At 36.2% G+C, this 15,071-nt stretch overlaps 1 protein-coding gene across 5 annotated transcripts in view; it reads left to right on the top strand.

Moving 5' to 3' along the window:
* The window catches only part of ZC3H12C (zinc finger CCCH-type containing 12C), a 69,255-nt gene extending 54,988 nt beyond the window's left edge, over positions 1-14,267 (top strand). For all 5 annotated transcript variants that reach the window (XM_074335520.1, XM_074335519.1, XM_074335518.1 and 2 more), the window contains exons 4-6: positions 3,830-4,064; positions 6,322-6,428; positions 7,049-14,267. In XM_074335520.1, coding sequence (XP_074191621.1) covers positions 3,830-4,064; positions 6,322-6,428; positions 7,049-8,445 — 1,739 coding nt within the window. In that variant the 3' untranslated portion in view covers positions 8,446-14,267. The remainder of the gene's footprint in view (positions 1-3,829; positions 4,065-6,321; positions 6,429-7,048) is intronic.
* Positions 14,268-15,071: the final 804 nt, after the last annotated feature.

The raw sequence follows: 15,071 nt of genomic DNA, 5'->3' as shown, positions 1-15,071 counted from the left end.
AATTCAAATCAAAAACAAATGGAGAGACCACCTACAATGTACCTGATAGGAAGATTATTTTAAGACTATTTGTATCTATAATCATGAAATCATTATTAAACTAGCATAAGAATAGATAGGCAAGTTATGGTGGGGTCCAGAGCCATGGAGTCAGACCCTAGCCTACCTATGTAAACTGTGAGGTGGAAGAGGTAGGCATAACTCAGCCGTAGTTCAAGACATTGAGTAACTCTTTGGAATCCTTATCTTACACCAGGTAACAGTAAATTCCAGATGGTTGAAGAATTGTCAAATATTAAACTGTTAGAGACTATAGTCTTTGAATGTCTGGGAAAGACCTATCTAAATTTAATTTTTTTTAGAAGAAATTATGAAGGAAGATAAGTTTAATTGCATCAAAATTTAAACTTCTGTATTTGGAGAAACTTAAAAAATAAGAAATATTTTTATTTACCTAAGGAAAAAAATACAACAAATAAAGAATGCATGTCCTTAACATAATAAGAGGTTATGTACATTGATAAAAGAAACATCTCCAGTACAGAAATGGTAACATGATAGCAACAGACCACTCACTATCAACATCTATTCAACCTCATTAGTAATTAAAGAAATGTAAATTTAAACAAGTGTTATTTTCACCCATCAAATTAGCAGAGATTAAAAAACTGATAATACTCTATGTCCCGAGGGAGTTACTCCTACAGTGCTATGGAAATGTAAACATTACAACCTCTTTGGAAAAGTTTGGTCTTAAAATGTTAATACTCTTCCGGATCTCCTCCTTCCCCTTCTAGGAGTAATTCCCTAGAAAATAAGCAGAGGTACAGGCAAAGATTTATGACCACAAAGACATTTAGTCCAATATTACTTATAATAGGGAAAAAAACGGAAGCAAACTATACATTCTTAACTATACATTATTTAAAAGAATGGTTCAGTAAATTATTATATATTGATAGGATAGAATATGTATTAGAATATTTAGACAGAACTTTTAATGATCTGAGGAAGCGCTTTTATACATAAAAGGCAGGTTTTATATGTATATACATACATACATCAACAATGGAAAGAAAAAAATACACAGAAAATGACTAGAAGGAAATATGCCAAAATATTAACAGTAATTGCCTCTGGGTCATGGCTTTATGAGGTGTTATCTCTCTTATCTTACACCATATAACAGTAAATTCCATCTGGAATTTATTACCTCTTAGCACTTTTCCTTTTTAAATTTGATAATAGGGAACTTATAATGCTTTAATAATCAGGGAGAAAAATAAACTGAAAAAGAAAAAACAATATTTAAACATGTAAATGACTGAAAATATTATTGAGCACAAAAGGAATATGAGATGAAGAGGAAGGGAAAATGATAATACATAGTGTGGGATGTGGCTAAGTTTAATTTTTAAAATACCAGCATGCCAAGTATCTGGGGACAACCACTGTCAGACATTGTTAGGTGTTTTCTCCCCAGGATAATAATACTCTTGATTAAAACCGTCAACCAGATAATACCTGGTAAATTGAATAGTCGAATCTTTTTTCACTGTACCAAAAAAGAAACTTGATAAGAAGTATTTTAAAGTTCTCAGATACAGGTTCAAACTAGTGCTTTTGCCAGTCTTCCATTGATTTAACAAATATTTAACAAGCACATACTAAGCTATATATCAGGTACTGTGTAGGAACTAGAGATTCAATTAGCTTACTATAATAGCTATACTGAACCCATATTTATTTAAGTTAGGATTATTTATCCTAACTAGTTATCATCTAATTAGTCATCACTAATTATCCCAATTAGTGTCCTTTTTTCCTCATTAGTTATTAAAGAATGCAAATTAAGCAAGGTGATGCTGGCTGGTAGGCCACCACATTTTTTCTTCCAATCACTTGCGTAAAGATCCAAGCATATTATATATGAGTAAACACTCCCACAAAAAAGTACCATGGATTATTTATGAGCATATACAGTAAATAAACTGGAAGACCTCAGAATATACATTAAGTAGCTTGTGTATTCATTCCACAGACATTTATTGAGTATATACTGACGTGCAGAGTGTGATAGATACAAAGATAAAAGAATGATGGTTCCTGCCCTCAAAATGTTTATCAGGGGAACACGCAAAATAATGGCATGATCACAAATCCTATAGTTGAGATTGGGCTTTTGATTTTGTATTAGTTTTCTGTGACTTTTAAAAGAGATCAACAATTACATAGATTTAGTAAACACAATTAAATTGAAGAACACAGTGTTTCTTGAGAGCTGTCCAGGCACTGTGCTAGGTGCTGTTATACGTAATAAGTCATTGGCTGCTCACAGCCTATCACCTGCATCTGAGGACTGAAGAAACAGCTCAATAAGACTGTGACTGCTGTGTCTAAAAAGTAGCAGAACCTGAGAACCTGGTTTTAAGACCCACATTTCTTCCACTTCTTCTCTGCTGCTTTTCTAAACCCAAGTTCTGGTTTTAATGAAGTCATTTATCAGGAATATCATGAAATCTGTGTGCCAGTATTGGAGCTATTATAGTTGACCCGTATCACTGTTCATTCCCTCTTCCCTCATACCCTGCTCATACTTCTCTGTTGTGGCAGTTACAACCCTTGCTTACCTAGTTCACGTTTATCAGTCCAGTACCTGAGACTTCCTTGAGGACAGGTCTTTCTTAATCTCGGTGGCCATCGACACGTAGCATAGTACACACTGTAGGGTAGGCATGTAGTAATTGTCCGCTGAACAGATAGAGTTTTAAAAAATTAGTAACTCTAGTTAATAAGCATTGAGAAGTATTATGCCCTTTTTTTTTTTCCTTTGTTTTTTCTTTTTTTTTAATGATGGCATCTGTCAGCTTATACCTGGCACTCTGTGCCAGAATTTACAATGCTGGGAAGATAGGGCGTGGAAGAGCAAAGGTAGGAAGAAGAGATGGTTGAGAGAGAATTGTTATTATTAATCAAAATACGAAGTCTAGCACCTTTTTTCTAAACCATTAAACAAGTCAGTAGAGTTACAGAGCGTAGTATGAGTGTGCCGACCAACACACAGTGAACATTCCTCTACCTATCCTTTTCCTATCTATGGCTGCTTTCCCCACACAATCCCTTCTAATCTTTTATCCACTCAGTCTAACCCCCCCCAGGAATGCTGGCAGTGGTCACCACAGGTTTCCTAGGAAAGGACGCAGCCCACAACAGCCATGTGCACAGCGGCAGCTCTGACTTCACTGCCTCCTTTCTCTTTGAAACGCTGCATTTTAAAACTCTTCCCTTTGCTGTTTCAACCTTCTACTATTTTCTTCTCAAACTCTCCTACCATCACATCCACTAATCAGAAAAGCAGAACTATAAAATAAACCTGGGGCAGGGAGACTCTGTCGCCCACACCGGCATCCACACACCTGTCGGGTTAGATGGGCATCGGTGCTGGGATTGGGTAAGAAGCTGTGTTCACAGTGGCAGTGCTGATGGCTCCAGCTCAAGCAAAACCTTTATGGAATGCAAGTCAGAAGTTGCTCAGTCATGTTTAAGTTTTATGCTTTTAAAATTTTAAACTTTAAAGTTTTTGAAGTTTTAAACTTTTTATGTTTTTTAAGTTCCCTTTTTGGGGACTATTTTAAAGCCTTTATTTTTGAGCATCCTGCAGGAAAAATATTATTGGGAGTTACAAATTTGCTGTATCTACAAACTGTAAGTCATAATCCCTAATGAAATGATTACATGTATCCAGTTTATCTTATAAAAGCTCACATCATTGTATGAAAGTTGCCGTATGTGTTATGTATGTATTTGTTCCTGAAATTCTACCCTGCAGATCAAGAAATTCTTCGTAAATTAGAGAAGGAGAAAATCCTGGTGTTCACACCGTCCCGGCGAGTCCAGGGGAGGCGAGTGGTGTGCTATGATGACCGGTTCATCGTGAAGCTGGCTTTTGAGTCAGATGGTATAATTGTGTCCAATGATAACTACAGGGACTTGGCTAATGAAAAACCAGAATGGAAGAAGTTCATAGATGAGCGATTATTAATGTATTCATTTGTCAATGACAAGTAAGTAAAACCAACAACTGATTTCCCCACTGATCTTCAGTGGGAGTCAGAAAAACTGCAGTTGTGCTCAGAAGGCCCCATGTGAGTGACAGGCCCCTGCCCTCCCTACTGGTCACTCATAGAGCAAGTCTCTAAGACTGTCTGGGTAACCTGTAATGACTGACAGAGGGAGACTGTCTGCTTCAGAGAATGCAGATTTTTAACATAATCGACCCCCAGCACTCTGCCTTTAAAAATCTACTTAGAGCCTTGGTAGTTTACTTAAATATATTTTAAATATATGATATTTTAAAATGTTATACCAATGTAAGACTAGTTACGATTAAGTTGATAAATGGACAAATGACATGAACAAGCACGTTTCCTAAGAAATAAGTGTATTTACAAATATGTGGAAAAAATTCACCTGCTGATTATCAAAATGCAGACTAACTACAAAGTGTATATAATGTATATATCTTTTCAACCATTTAATTCATAAAAATATTTTTACACATGCCTTATGCTGTTAAAGATGTAATAAAACTAATATACAGTTTGGCAAGGTTTAGCAGAAGCCTTGAAAATACATATACCCTCTCAAACCAATAATCTCATTTCTTGGAATATATAATAAGGGAAAAAGAAAGACCAGATATGTTTATTTCTGTGTTACTTATAATTGCAAGACTCTAAAGACAAGTAAAGATACAATAGAGAAATCGATTCAATTGCAGTACATCTCTTAGTGGAATATTATTCAGCTGTTCAGAATTAGGATTATGAAAAGCTATTAAGAAACATGGAAAATGTGTTTAAAAGATAAAGCATAAAATTTGTGTTTGTAAAATGGTGTATGCATACAGAAAAAATGACTAAAATGCAACACATAAGTAGAAAATAGTTGTATTAATATTGTAGGATTGAGTGACTGTCTGCTATTTTTAAACTTTTAATGTTGTGTATTGTTGTTTTTTAAAGATTTTATTGGGGAAGGGGAAAAGGGGAATAGGACTTTATTGGGGAACAGTGTGTACTTCCAGGACTTTTTCCAAGTCAAGTTGTTGCCCTTTAAATCTTAGTTGTGGAGGGCGCAGCTCAGCTCCAGGTCCAGTTGCCATTGTTAGTTGCAGGGGGCACAGCCCACCATCCCTTACGGGAGTCGAACCGGCAACCTTGTGGTTGAGAGGACGCGCTCCAACCGAGCCATCCGGGAGCTCAGCAGCAGCTCACCACAGGTGCCGTGTTCAATCTTAGTTGCAGGGGGTACAGCCCATCATCCCTTGTGAGAGTCGAGGAATCGAACTGGCTACCTTGTGGTTGAGAGTCCACTGGCCCCTGTGGGAATTGAACCAGCAGCCTTTGGAGTTAGGAGCATGGAGCTCTAACTGCCTGAGCCACAGGGCGAGCCCTTGCATATTGTTTTTATATTAATATTAACCACTGTATTTATGTTGATGTTCCCTTAAGAGTACATACATTCACATTTTATGGGTAACTACTTGGTTTATTTCAAGTTAAGTGATGTAACTAACAGCAGAACTCTTCAATCATAACTGCTTTTCATTATGCATGCCATGAATTCTTGCTTCCATTGGACAGTCCACCCAAAATAATAAGTTCATTGCCTTAAGACACTTTCTGTCTCAGCTGAGAAGAACCTTAGTAGAGTGGGAAGAGAATGGAGTGTGGAGTTAGACCTAATTGAATCTTGACTACACCATGTGAACTTAGATAAAAATAACTGAATTTATCTAAGCCTAAATTAGAAGACTGTATTAATCTGTAAAGCGTAGCCGATACTTCAGGGATCATGCTAGGATGAAATGAGAATATGTGTACACTGTCTGACATACCAGGTGGTAGTAGTTTCAGCCTTCCCTTCACTTTCTACCACCTTCCCTTCTCCCTCAGCTTCCCCTTCTCACTCCCCACACACTTCATACCACTTCACAAGATTGATGTTTCTAAAACTCTCCTAAAATGTCACTGTGATTGTTTTCTGAAGTCCTTACAAAATCCCAAGACTGAGAGGAAGGAAGAAATAATCGGAACATGCTAGGCTCAAAATTTAATTTGAGTTAAAACAAATATAAGTTCAGCTGGAAACATTTTTTTTTCATTAAGAAAAGAGAACTTCGTGTACTGATATTTTTATTCCATAAATGTTGAAATTGTATTTTAAAAAATACCTTAGAGTAATAAATCTTTACACTGTCTTTAGAATTAAATTATCAGCCTCCTATTTAGGTACAATTTTGTGTTTTATCCGTGACAGGTTCATGCCCCCTGATGACCCTCTTGGCAGACATGGCCCAAGCCTGGATAATTTTCTGAGGAAGAAACCTATTGTTCCCGAACACAAAAAGCAGCCTTGTCCATATGGTAACTTTCTTTATGAGTATTTAATATATGGCTGTAGAACACAGTACATTGTCGAATTTTTGTTAATAAAAATAAACATTTTTAATTTTGGATGGCATAGCATGTAGTTCTTTTGATTGTAATTAAATTTAAGAAAACATCTTAGCCATGAAAAAAATAATTATTTTACCTAGTTGAGTTCAATGCAAATGTATTTCCCTGAATTAAAACATGGTTCGAAAAACTCAGCTAGTTACTTCTACATGAAGTTAGTTTTCAGGTAGATAAAAATTTGGAGTTCTCCCATCTATACATACATCAGATTAACATGGTTTTAATCACATTACAGCAATACATTTTTTTTTTCAAAACAGTCTTCTACCAGATTATAAAGTCCTACTGAATAGCGAAAAACTCTGGAGGTGATTATGAATCATTGGGCCATCTTTCTTACTGTTGTTAATAGTACTGAAGTGGGAAGACTGTAAGGTGGTATTTCTTAAAAGTAAGGAATACTCAGAATAACACTCAGTATAGCTCCCATTTCTGCCTTTTTTCTTTCACAAAATCGTAGTGCCAGACTGAGTTTTCAGGATCTGGTGGTGTGTGCTCCTTTGCCTAATTAATTTCACTCTTCACAGGAAAGAAGTGTACCTATGGACACAAGTGCAAATATTATCATCCCGAAAGGGGCAGTCAGCCTCAGCGATCAGTAGCTGATGAACTTCGTGCCATGTCTAGAAATACAGCCACCAAAACTGCAAACGAAGGAGGACTGGTGAAAAGCAACAGTGTTCCCTGCAGCACAAAGGCTGACAGCACTTCTGATGTCAAACGAGGTGCTCCAAAGAGGCAGTCAGATCCAAGCATCAGGACTCAAGTCTACCAAGACCTAGAGGAGAAGCTTCCCACCAAAAACAAGTTGGAAACCAGGTCTGTACCTTCCTTAGTTAGTATACCGGCCACTCCTACTGCAAAACCCCAAAGCACTACATCTTTAAGCAATGGCCTTCCATCTGGAGTTCATTTCCCACCTCAGGATCAAAGACCACAGGGACAGTATCCTCCAATGATGATGGCAACCAAAAATCATGGCACGCCAATGCCTTATGAACAGTATCCAAAATGTGACTCACCTGTTGATATTGGATATTATTCCATGTTGAATGCATATTCAAATCTGAGTATCTCAGGCCCACGAAGTCCTGAAAGGCGTTTCTCCTTAGACACAGATTACAGGATAAGCTCTGTAGCCTCCGACTGCAGTAGTGAAGGGAGTATGAGCTGTGGGAGCAGTGACTCATACGTGGGGTACAATGACCGGTCCTATGTCAGTTCTCCTGATCCGCAGCTAGAAGAGAATTTGAAGTGTCAACACATGCACCCTCACAGCCGCCTTAATTCCCAACCCTTTCTGCAGAATTTCCACGACCCCTTAACCAGAGTGCAAAGTTACAGTCACGAAGAACCAAAGTACCATCACAAGCCTCCTCTTCCACATCTGGCTATGCACCTGCAGCACGCAGCTGTGGGAGCCCGGGCCAGTTGCCCCAGCGATTACCCCTCTCCCCCAAGTTCAGCACACTCTAAGGCACCACACCTAGGACGGTCCTTAGTGGCCACGAGAATAGACAGCATTTCTGACTCTCGGCTGTATGACAGTTCACCTTCAAGACAAAGAAAGCCTTACTCCCGCCAGGAAGGGCTGGGAAGCTGGGACAGGCAGAGTTACGGGATTGATGTGTATGGCTATCGGCAGACGTACTCCCTGCCCGATAACTCCACACAGCCGTGTTATGAGCAGTTCACCTTCCAGAGCCTGCCTGAGCAGCAGGAGCCGCCGTGGCGAATACCATACTGTGGACTGCCCCAAGACCCGCCAAGGTATCAAGACAGCCGAGAAAAGATTTATATCAACTTGTGCAACATCTTCCCACCTGACCTTGTGAGAATTGTCATGAAAAGGAACCCTCACATGACAGATGCCCAGCAGCTAGCTGCAGCCATTTTAGTGGAGAAATCACAGCTGGGTTATTGAAAGATGATGCATCTTTGTGGTGTTTAGTAGTTTTTTGTTCAGCTCAAATGCTGAGGGAGGTTTGCTACAATAGCACATGTGATCTCCTTCTCGGCAAGGAGGTTATATAGTATCCATTTATGTGAAATACTGTATCATGGAATCTGTATATATAGCCCCACATAGTGGAAGTATCACGGGATTGCTTTACATTCAAACTTTTTTTTAACATTTCCTTTTTAAAGCTATATCCTTGGCTGGAAATTTTTCCAGTTTGATTTATTAGATGTATCTGTGATCTTTGATATTAATCTTTGGTGCATCAGGGGTTTATATGCAGCACTTTTTATCCTTATTTCATGTTTTATTAACTTGGTGTTTCTCTATCAATTGCAAGCAATTACAATACCTTCAGAATGTTGAACATTTGACTAGACCTAGCAAACTATTTTTTCAAGCCAAGCTTAATTGGAATCTTTTACAGCTTTTTAAGTTATTTTTATTTGGGGAAAGTGGGCTTCTTTGTGCTATAATCATTATTTATAGAAACAAAGATATACTACAGCACTGACTTTATATTTTAAACAAAATGTAAGTTACCAGTTTATGTTGAAATAGGTAACAGTATAAGAGTGATTTACAGTATGGCACTTTTCATTGTTTTATTTTTGTTTGGATTTTTTTGTCTGTTGAGTAGTTAATTTAATATGGTTGATTGAAAGGAAAGCAGATGCAATCAATGGAAAAAATTGTTTCCATTTTTTTTTTTTTGTTAATGAATAAGGCAAAAGCCGTAACTGTTAACAGTTTAGAGCTTGTTATCCAGCTATGATGTGCTTCTAGATAGTAGAAATGGAATTGAATTCCTAGATTTCCATTGACCTGCATTTTTAATGTGTCTTTTTGTTTGGGGGCACAACAATACTGGATAAAATAACCCTTTCACAGTACTTGCCTGTTTTTAATGAATCTAATTATTCTCAATGCAACTTTTATATTTAATATACTCTTAAGCTTTCCTGCTATTTATCAAGGCTGGCCTGAGGTGGTTTTGTGTGTTGAGGATATGCAACCTTTATTGATACTGCACTATGGAAATGGTGATAGAGGAGTTGTGAATGGTAACTTAAAATTTTTGTAAGATACTGTATATTTTGCATTTTCCTGAAGGTAGAGTTTTGGGGGGCCTGTTATATTATTAAGGCCAGATTCTTGCCACAAATAGTGTAGTTTTAGATACAGACTAAAGTCTGTTTTAGTATTAGTAAGGGATATTTCTGGTTTCTAAATCATGGGTTTTGCTAGATGCGAATTCATTTTTGTTGGTTAGAAGATAGATACTGCAGTCAGTGGCAGACAGTTGTGTGATCGACATGGCTTCCCTGTTGCCTCCAGTTTTTGAATTTTACGTAGTGTAACAGACTCATTCTGATCTGCTTCTGTAGGCTGCCTAGATGCCCTGGTTATTCTGATTATTCCATATGCTACAGTTTGAAGTAAAGCCCTGAAAAACCAGAAAGTACCTTTTACTGTTGATACAAATTGTATCTTTTTAACTATAAGAACTATTTTGATTTGTAGATCTAGTTAAAACACAAATGTGTAACTATGATTAGACTTTTGGGCAACATTTTATCCCTTATTTAAATACAAATTTTTGAAGTGAAATTGAGGCCTAGAATAGAGTAGAAAATTAACGTAATAATTTAGGTAAATAAAAGTGTCTGTCCTAGTTTTATATATTAAAATATATTAAATAAAGTTATCAACATTTTCTTTCTCCTAAAACTTATGTAGTGTGAACTTAAAATAAAGGTAAAATGCTGCCTGAAAATAATGTCCAAGCACCTTTGACTAGGATAACATTTTCACTACTTGTGTGACACTGTGTGTTGCATGAAGTAGGATTTGGGTATACAGTAAATGCTTCTAAAAGGCATTGTGCATATTGACATATCCAATAATCTGAACCGTGTTCAGCAAACTTAATTCAGGAAAGTGGTGTTCTACACAATTATTGCTGTTGTTTTTGAGGTGAGTGTGGCACTCATGTGTACCCAGAAATAATACAGATGATGCCACACAAATCATTCTGAGTGGTGTCTGGCTGGGAGTGACCCCACTCACTTGTGAAATTGTTCTCCTTGATTTTGTTGGTCACTATCCGTAGAACAGGCTTAAATGTAGAGGCTAAACCAGTGCCAAAAATAGGGTTACAAATATGGAGTACCTTTTATTTCAGTCGTAGTCTAAGCGTTGGTTTTAGTATGAAATCGTTTTTAAATTATACATGTAGGTTTTGCTTCTGTTTTCTTAATTTTAACATGTTAATTATTTGAAGATTCTGCCAAACTTTACTTAATTTATTTTAGACGAGATCTTTGGTGAAATAGATATCACACCTTTAATTTGACCTTCGAATGTTTTTAGCTAACTATTTGTCATTCATTGCTTCATGGATTTTAGACTATAGGAAATAGTGTAGTTTGTCACCACCTGTCCTGAAGTGAATAACTCTTGAACTATCCATACTGAAATCCTTCAGTATAATTAATCATGAGTTAAGATATAGCTATTTTCAAATCTCAAGAGAACAGTTTGTCCCTTTTTCTTTTCTTTTCTTTTTTTTTTTTTTTTTGAAACAAACACCAATGTTACTTTCAGAGCTTAAGAATCAGATATTTGGCAGACTTTAGATACAGCAAATTCTTAATTATCTAAAGCAATAAGTAAAAGGATCCATCATTAAATTAAATCTGTAGCTGATTCCAAACCTTCATTTTAGCCAAAACGTCCACCTTAATCATATCCTTGACCAGACTCGCTAATAAATAACCAGAGAGGTGTGTGAACCTGCCAGGAGAAAGGATTCAGATTGGACTATTCCGACCCTGAATAATTGAGAGCTGACTCTACTTTACACAGTAATTAGCCAGTCCGTAGTCTCTGTGTCTTAGTACAGAGGGAATAGTACCCACCTGGCCAAATACTGGCCCTTAGTATTTCCTCCTTTTTTGCATGTGACACATAGATTTTCAGTCTCCTTTTTATGATGTCTATATCCGATAGAATTTGTCATTGACCTAAACATTTGAAAGAAATGCACACCAGTATAAAATACTTGATACTGGTAGAAACTCAAACTTTGTGTTTTTATGAAAATTCATTTATGAGAATATGTAATATAACTAAAAAGAGCATTTTTATATATACCTACTTGCAGACATATTTGTTATGAAGTATTAACAATGGGAAGGTGTTAGCCTTTTGATGGCTAACTTTTCCTTAATTGAACTATGTTTCCTTGAGTTGTAGATGACCAAGTCTGGAGTCTGGATGACCAATGGTAAGATTTAGAACCACTTGAATGGAAAGCAACTCTTCACTGGTTTTATTCCTGGTATTTTTAAATAATTATTTTGATAATTTTAATAGAATGTATAATTTTAAAACACACACAAAAAAAACCTTAAAGTAGTATTGATTATACAGATAATTATTTAACATGTCTTTTATGGATGTATCTATATGTATATAGACAGTAATATATTTATAAAACAAATATACTTTGATTATGTTGTAGCTCTTAGTTTGTGAAAGGTGGGAAGGTGGCTCTGGGTATGGAAATGTGCGTGTATGTTTTGAAAACTCTTGAGCTGTTTTTCCCGATTGAATGGCATTTACCCTAAGGTATACTTGGTGTTCGTTATTCTTTTTTGCCAGCCAGCTTCCTTATTCAAGATGAAATGTGTTTTGTGGCCATTCTGTTAGTGTGTGGTTCATCCAACTCCTGGAGAAATCCCGAGTTAGGAAATCAAACAGGTTATGGCCAGAGAGAATGCTTGTGTTCCAAATATATTAAACATGGGAACTCAGCTAGGGTGTTGAGTTTCCTAGTTATACTCCAGCAGATAAAATGAAGTATAAAATACAGGAACTATTCACATACATTAGAATAAGAGAAATCAGAGTGTTAATAATTAAGTAGAGAAACATATGCACTATTTTAGATTGGCCTGGGAAAAACCCCTAGGGCAAGGGTTGACAAATTTTCTGTAAAGTACTGGATAGTAAACAGTTCAGGTTATGAGAATCATATGGTCTCTATAAATGATTGACCTCTGCCCTTACAGCATGAAAGCAGCCACAGGCGATATGTAAATGAATGGGTGTGGCTGTATGCCAATAAAACTTTATTTAAAGAAACAGGCAACCAGCCAAATTTGGCCTGTGGGCCACTGTTTGCTAATCCCTGCCCTAGAGGAAGAAAAACAGGCATATTAAGCATTAAATCCTGATATATGTTAACAATATAAGAAATAATTGTATTTCAGTTGATGTTGAAAGAAAATCTTTTATTGATGGCCTTCAAAAGAAAATTGTGAGATAGCCATATTAAAGCATCTTAATTCACTTATTTTTCAACCTGTTCATGCTCATTATTTATTAGAGAGATTTCTGATGTTTAACCTCAAAAACATTCTGTAAAAAAATGTTTTAATAAGTATTGATATTTTTTTCATAAACTTTGTATTTCTATTGATAAATGGGAATCCCTTACCTACCTTTTATTTCTTAAGGGCCTCATGGACCAAAAATTCTGTTGTACTTTGAAAATTAGTATACAATTAGCCAGACAATATTTTAAAGACTGCACTTATCAGTTACATTTTTCTGGTTTTCGACTTCTAAAAAATGACAGATATGCCCTTTTAAAATGGTTTTAAATAAGATAAATATATTGTAACTTCACATACTATAGCTTTATTCTGTAAGGTTAAAACTGTGACTAGTGTAATTATAGCTATAATGTGAGTGTGTTTGCTGTATGGTGACTCTATACGAAACAAAGCGTATCTTCTGCTTTCTCTGTCCAAACCTTTAGTGTAGACTTTTTTTTAGCTATCTTAGGGCTGTCCTTGGTGAAAGATACTTGTAACGTGATCATGTGTCAGCATATTCACTCACAGCGCTTTATAAGATGTTAGTTTTGAACATTACCATCCACTTAAGTCGTTACACTTTTAAAATTGGAATACAACTCTAGCTTTTAACAGTAACTGGTTACTTAATTATTTTCATTAATACGATCTGTTAACTTGCTTTTTTACTTCTGTTACAATAATACTGTTATGTGTCAGGAGTGGCTTTTTCCCGAAGGTCTTTAGTCTTTCAGATTTAAAAACAATTTAAAGTTTTGACCATTTGGCAATAAAAAGAAATGTCTGCATATTTTAATTTAGTTTGATAAATGTATAACGTTTCACTTTTTAAACCATGTACCAAATTTGCCAATTTTCTGACCAGACATTTCAGATGAATAACAAATGGTTGTCCATTAAAGCTATTGACCCCTTTCTTAAAGCAGCTTATGTCCAAAGGGAAAAAGACATTGAAGAACAATGGTTTGTTTTTATAAAGAATATGTTTTAGATTTCCTTAAATTTTTTTTTGAAATTATAAATTTTCTAGCTAGTACAGCATACCCACAAACACACAAACTTCTGCAGAGACATAGATAGACACAGCATAGCAAGTGAACCAGGTTACTGATTTTGTCTTTCCTTTTAGGTTTTTTCTTCCCAAACCATAGTTTTATGATAGTAGAATTTCCAATTTGATCCTTCAAACTTTTCTTATTGGAAAATAGGCAAAGAATATGTTTGGAATAACCATCTGGTAAACCGATGCGATTCTATTTATCCTGTGTTTGTTCTGTGTGTTTCTGTAATGGAATTTTTAAAACTCCATAAAGCAGTATTTTAGACCTATTGGAAATCATATCAAAACAGCTATGTGATTCTGCCACTGAGAAAAAATAATTAAAAAATTCATTTTTCTTATGGTGGTTTGTTTTTGTTTCGTGAAGAAATGGACCTTGTGCAGCAGCACAGATGAATAAATAAGAGCATCCTTGTCTAGTCCCATGACACACCTGCAGTCAGTGAGAGCATGTGAGTCTTCTAGAGGATAAGCGCCAAGCATCAGTGTGTTAGAGCCATAATAAGTCATAGGAAACTGGGAATTAAATGCCAAAGACAACTAGTCATGCCTTGTTGTTCTCATAACTGTCTATAAATGATTCATCTAAGCTGTTTCTGGCTTTGCCTTGAGGCTTTTATGTCACCTCCTGTGACCTGATGAGGTCTTTATTATATAGATCTCTCTAGTTTTCTTTATCTGTCCTTGCATGAATCAAGCTTAGTATTTTACTAATGCCTGCCATAAGTAGGTTCGCTTCCCTTCTTTTATGACCTCCTAGGAATTGAAAGTACTCCATTTCAGATGTGGTCACAGTTACGTAATGGTCCTCATGATTTAACATAGTCATGCTCTATGTCAGTATATAAGAAACAATTTTTATTTCAGGTAGCAGATTTTTTTTCCCTTTCATTGCTTTTCAGACTGCTGCATTTTTTTTTTCTTTTCCTAAAATTGCTACTTGCCATTTTCAGGTATTCTTTTTTCCACTTATCTTAAACTACCGGGGGTGCCAAAAAACTGTATACAAGTAGACACTTTGGTCACCATTGCTCAAGCAGTAGTAGTTCGCCGTGATCAGCCGTAGGTCGCCTGGACGCTGATGGTAACCACTTTGAGCAACTCTTGAAACTGTAGGAGTCAAACGTGACTTGTATTCATCTTTT

Source organism: Rhinolophus sinicus, linkage group LG06 (genome assembly GCF_036562045.2).
Source record: "Rhinolophus sinicus isolate RSC01 linkage group LG06, ASM3656204v1, whole genome shotgun sequence".
Lineage (NCBI taxonomy): Eukaryota > Metazoa > Chordata > Mammalia > Chiroptera > Rhinolophidae > Rhinolophus > Rhinolophus sinicus.
The sequence above is the reverse complement of the archived record's forward strand: the minus strand, read 5'-3'. Positions and strand labels throughout refer to the sequence as shown.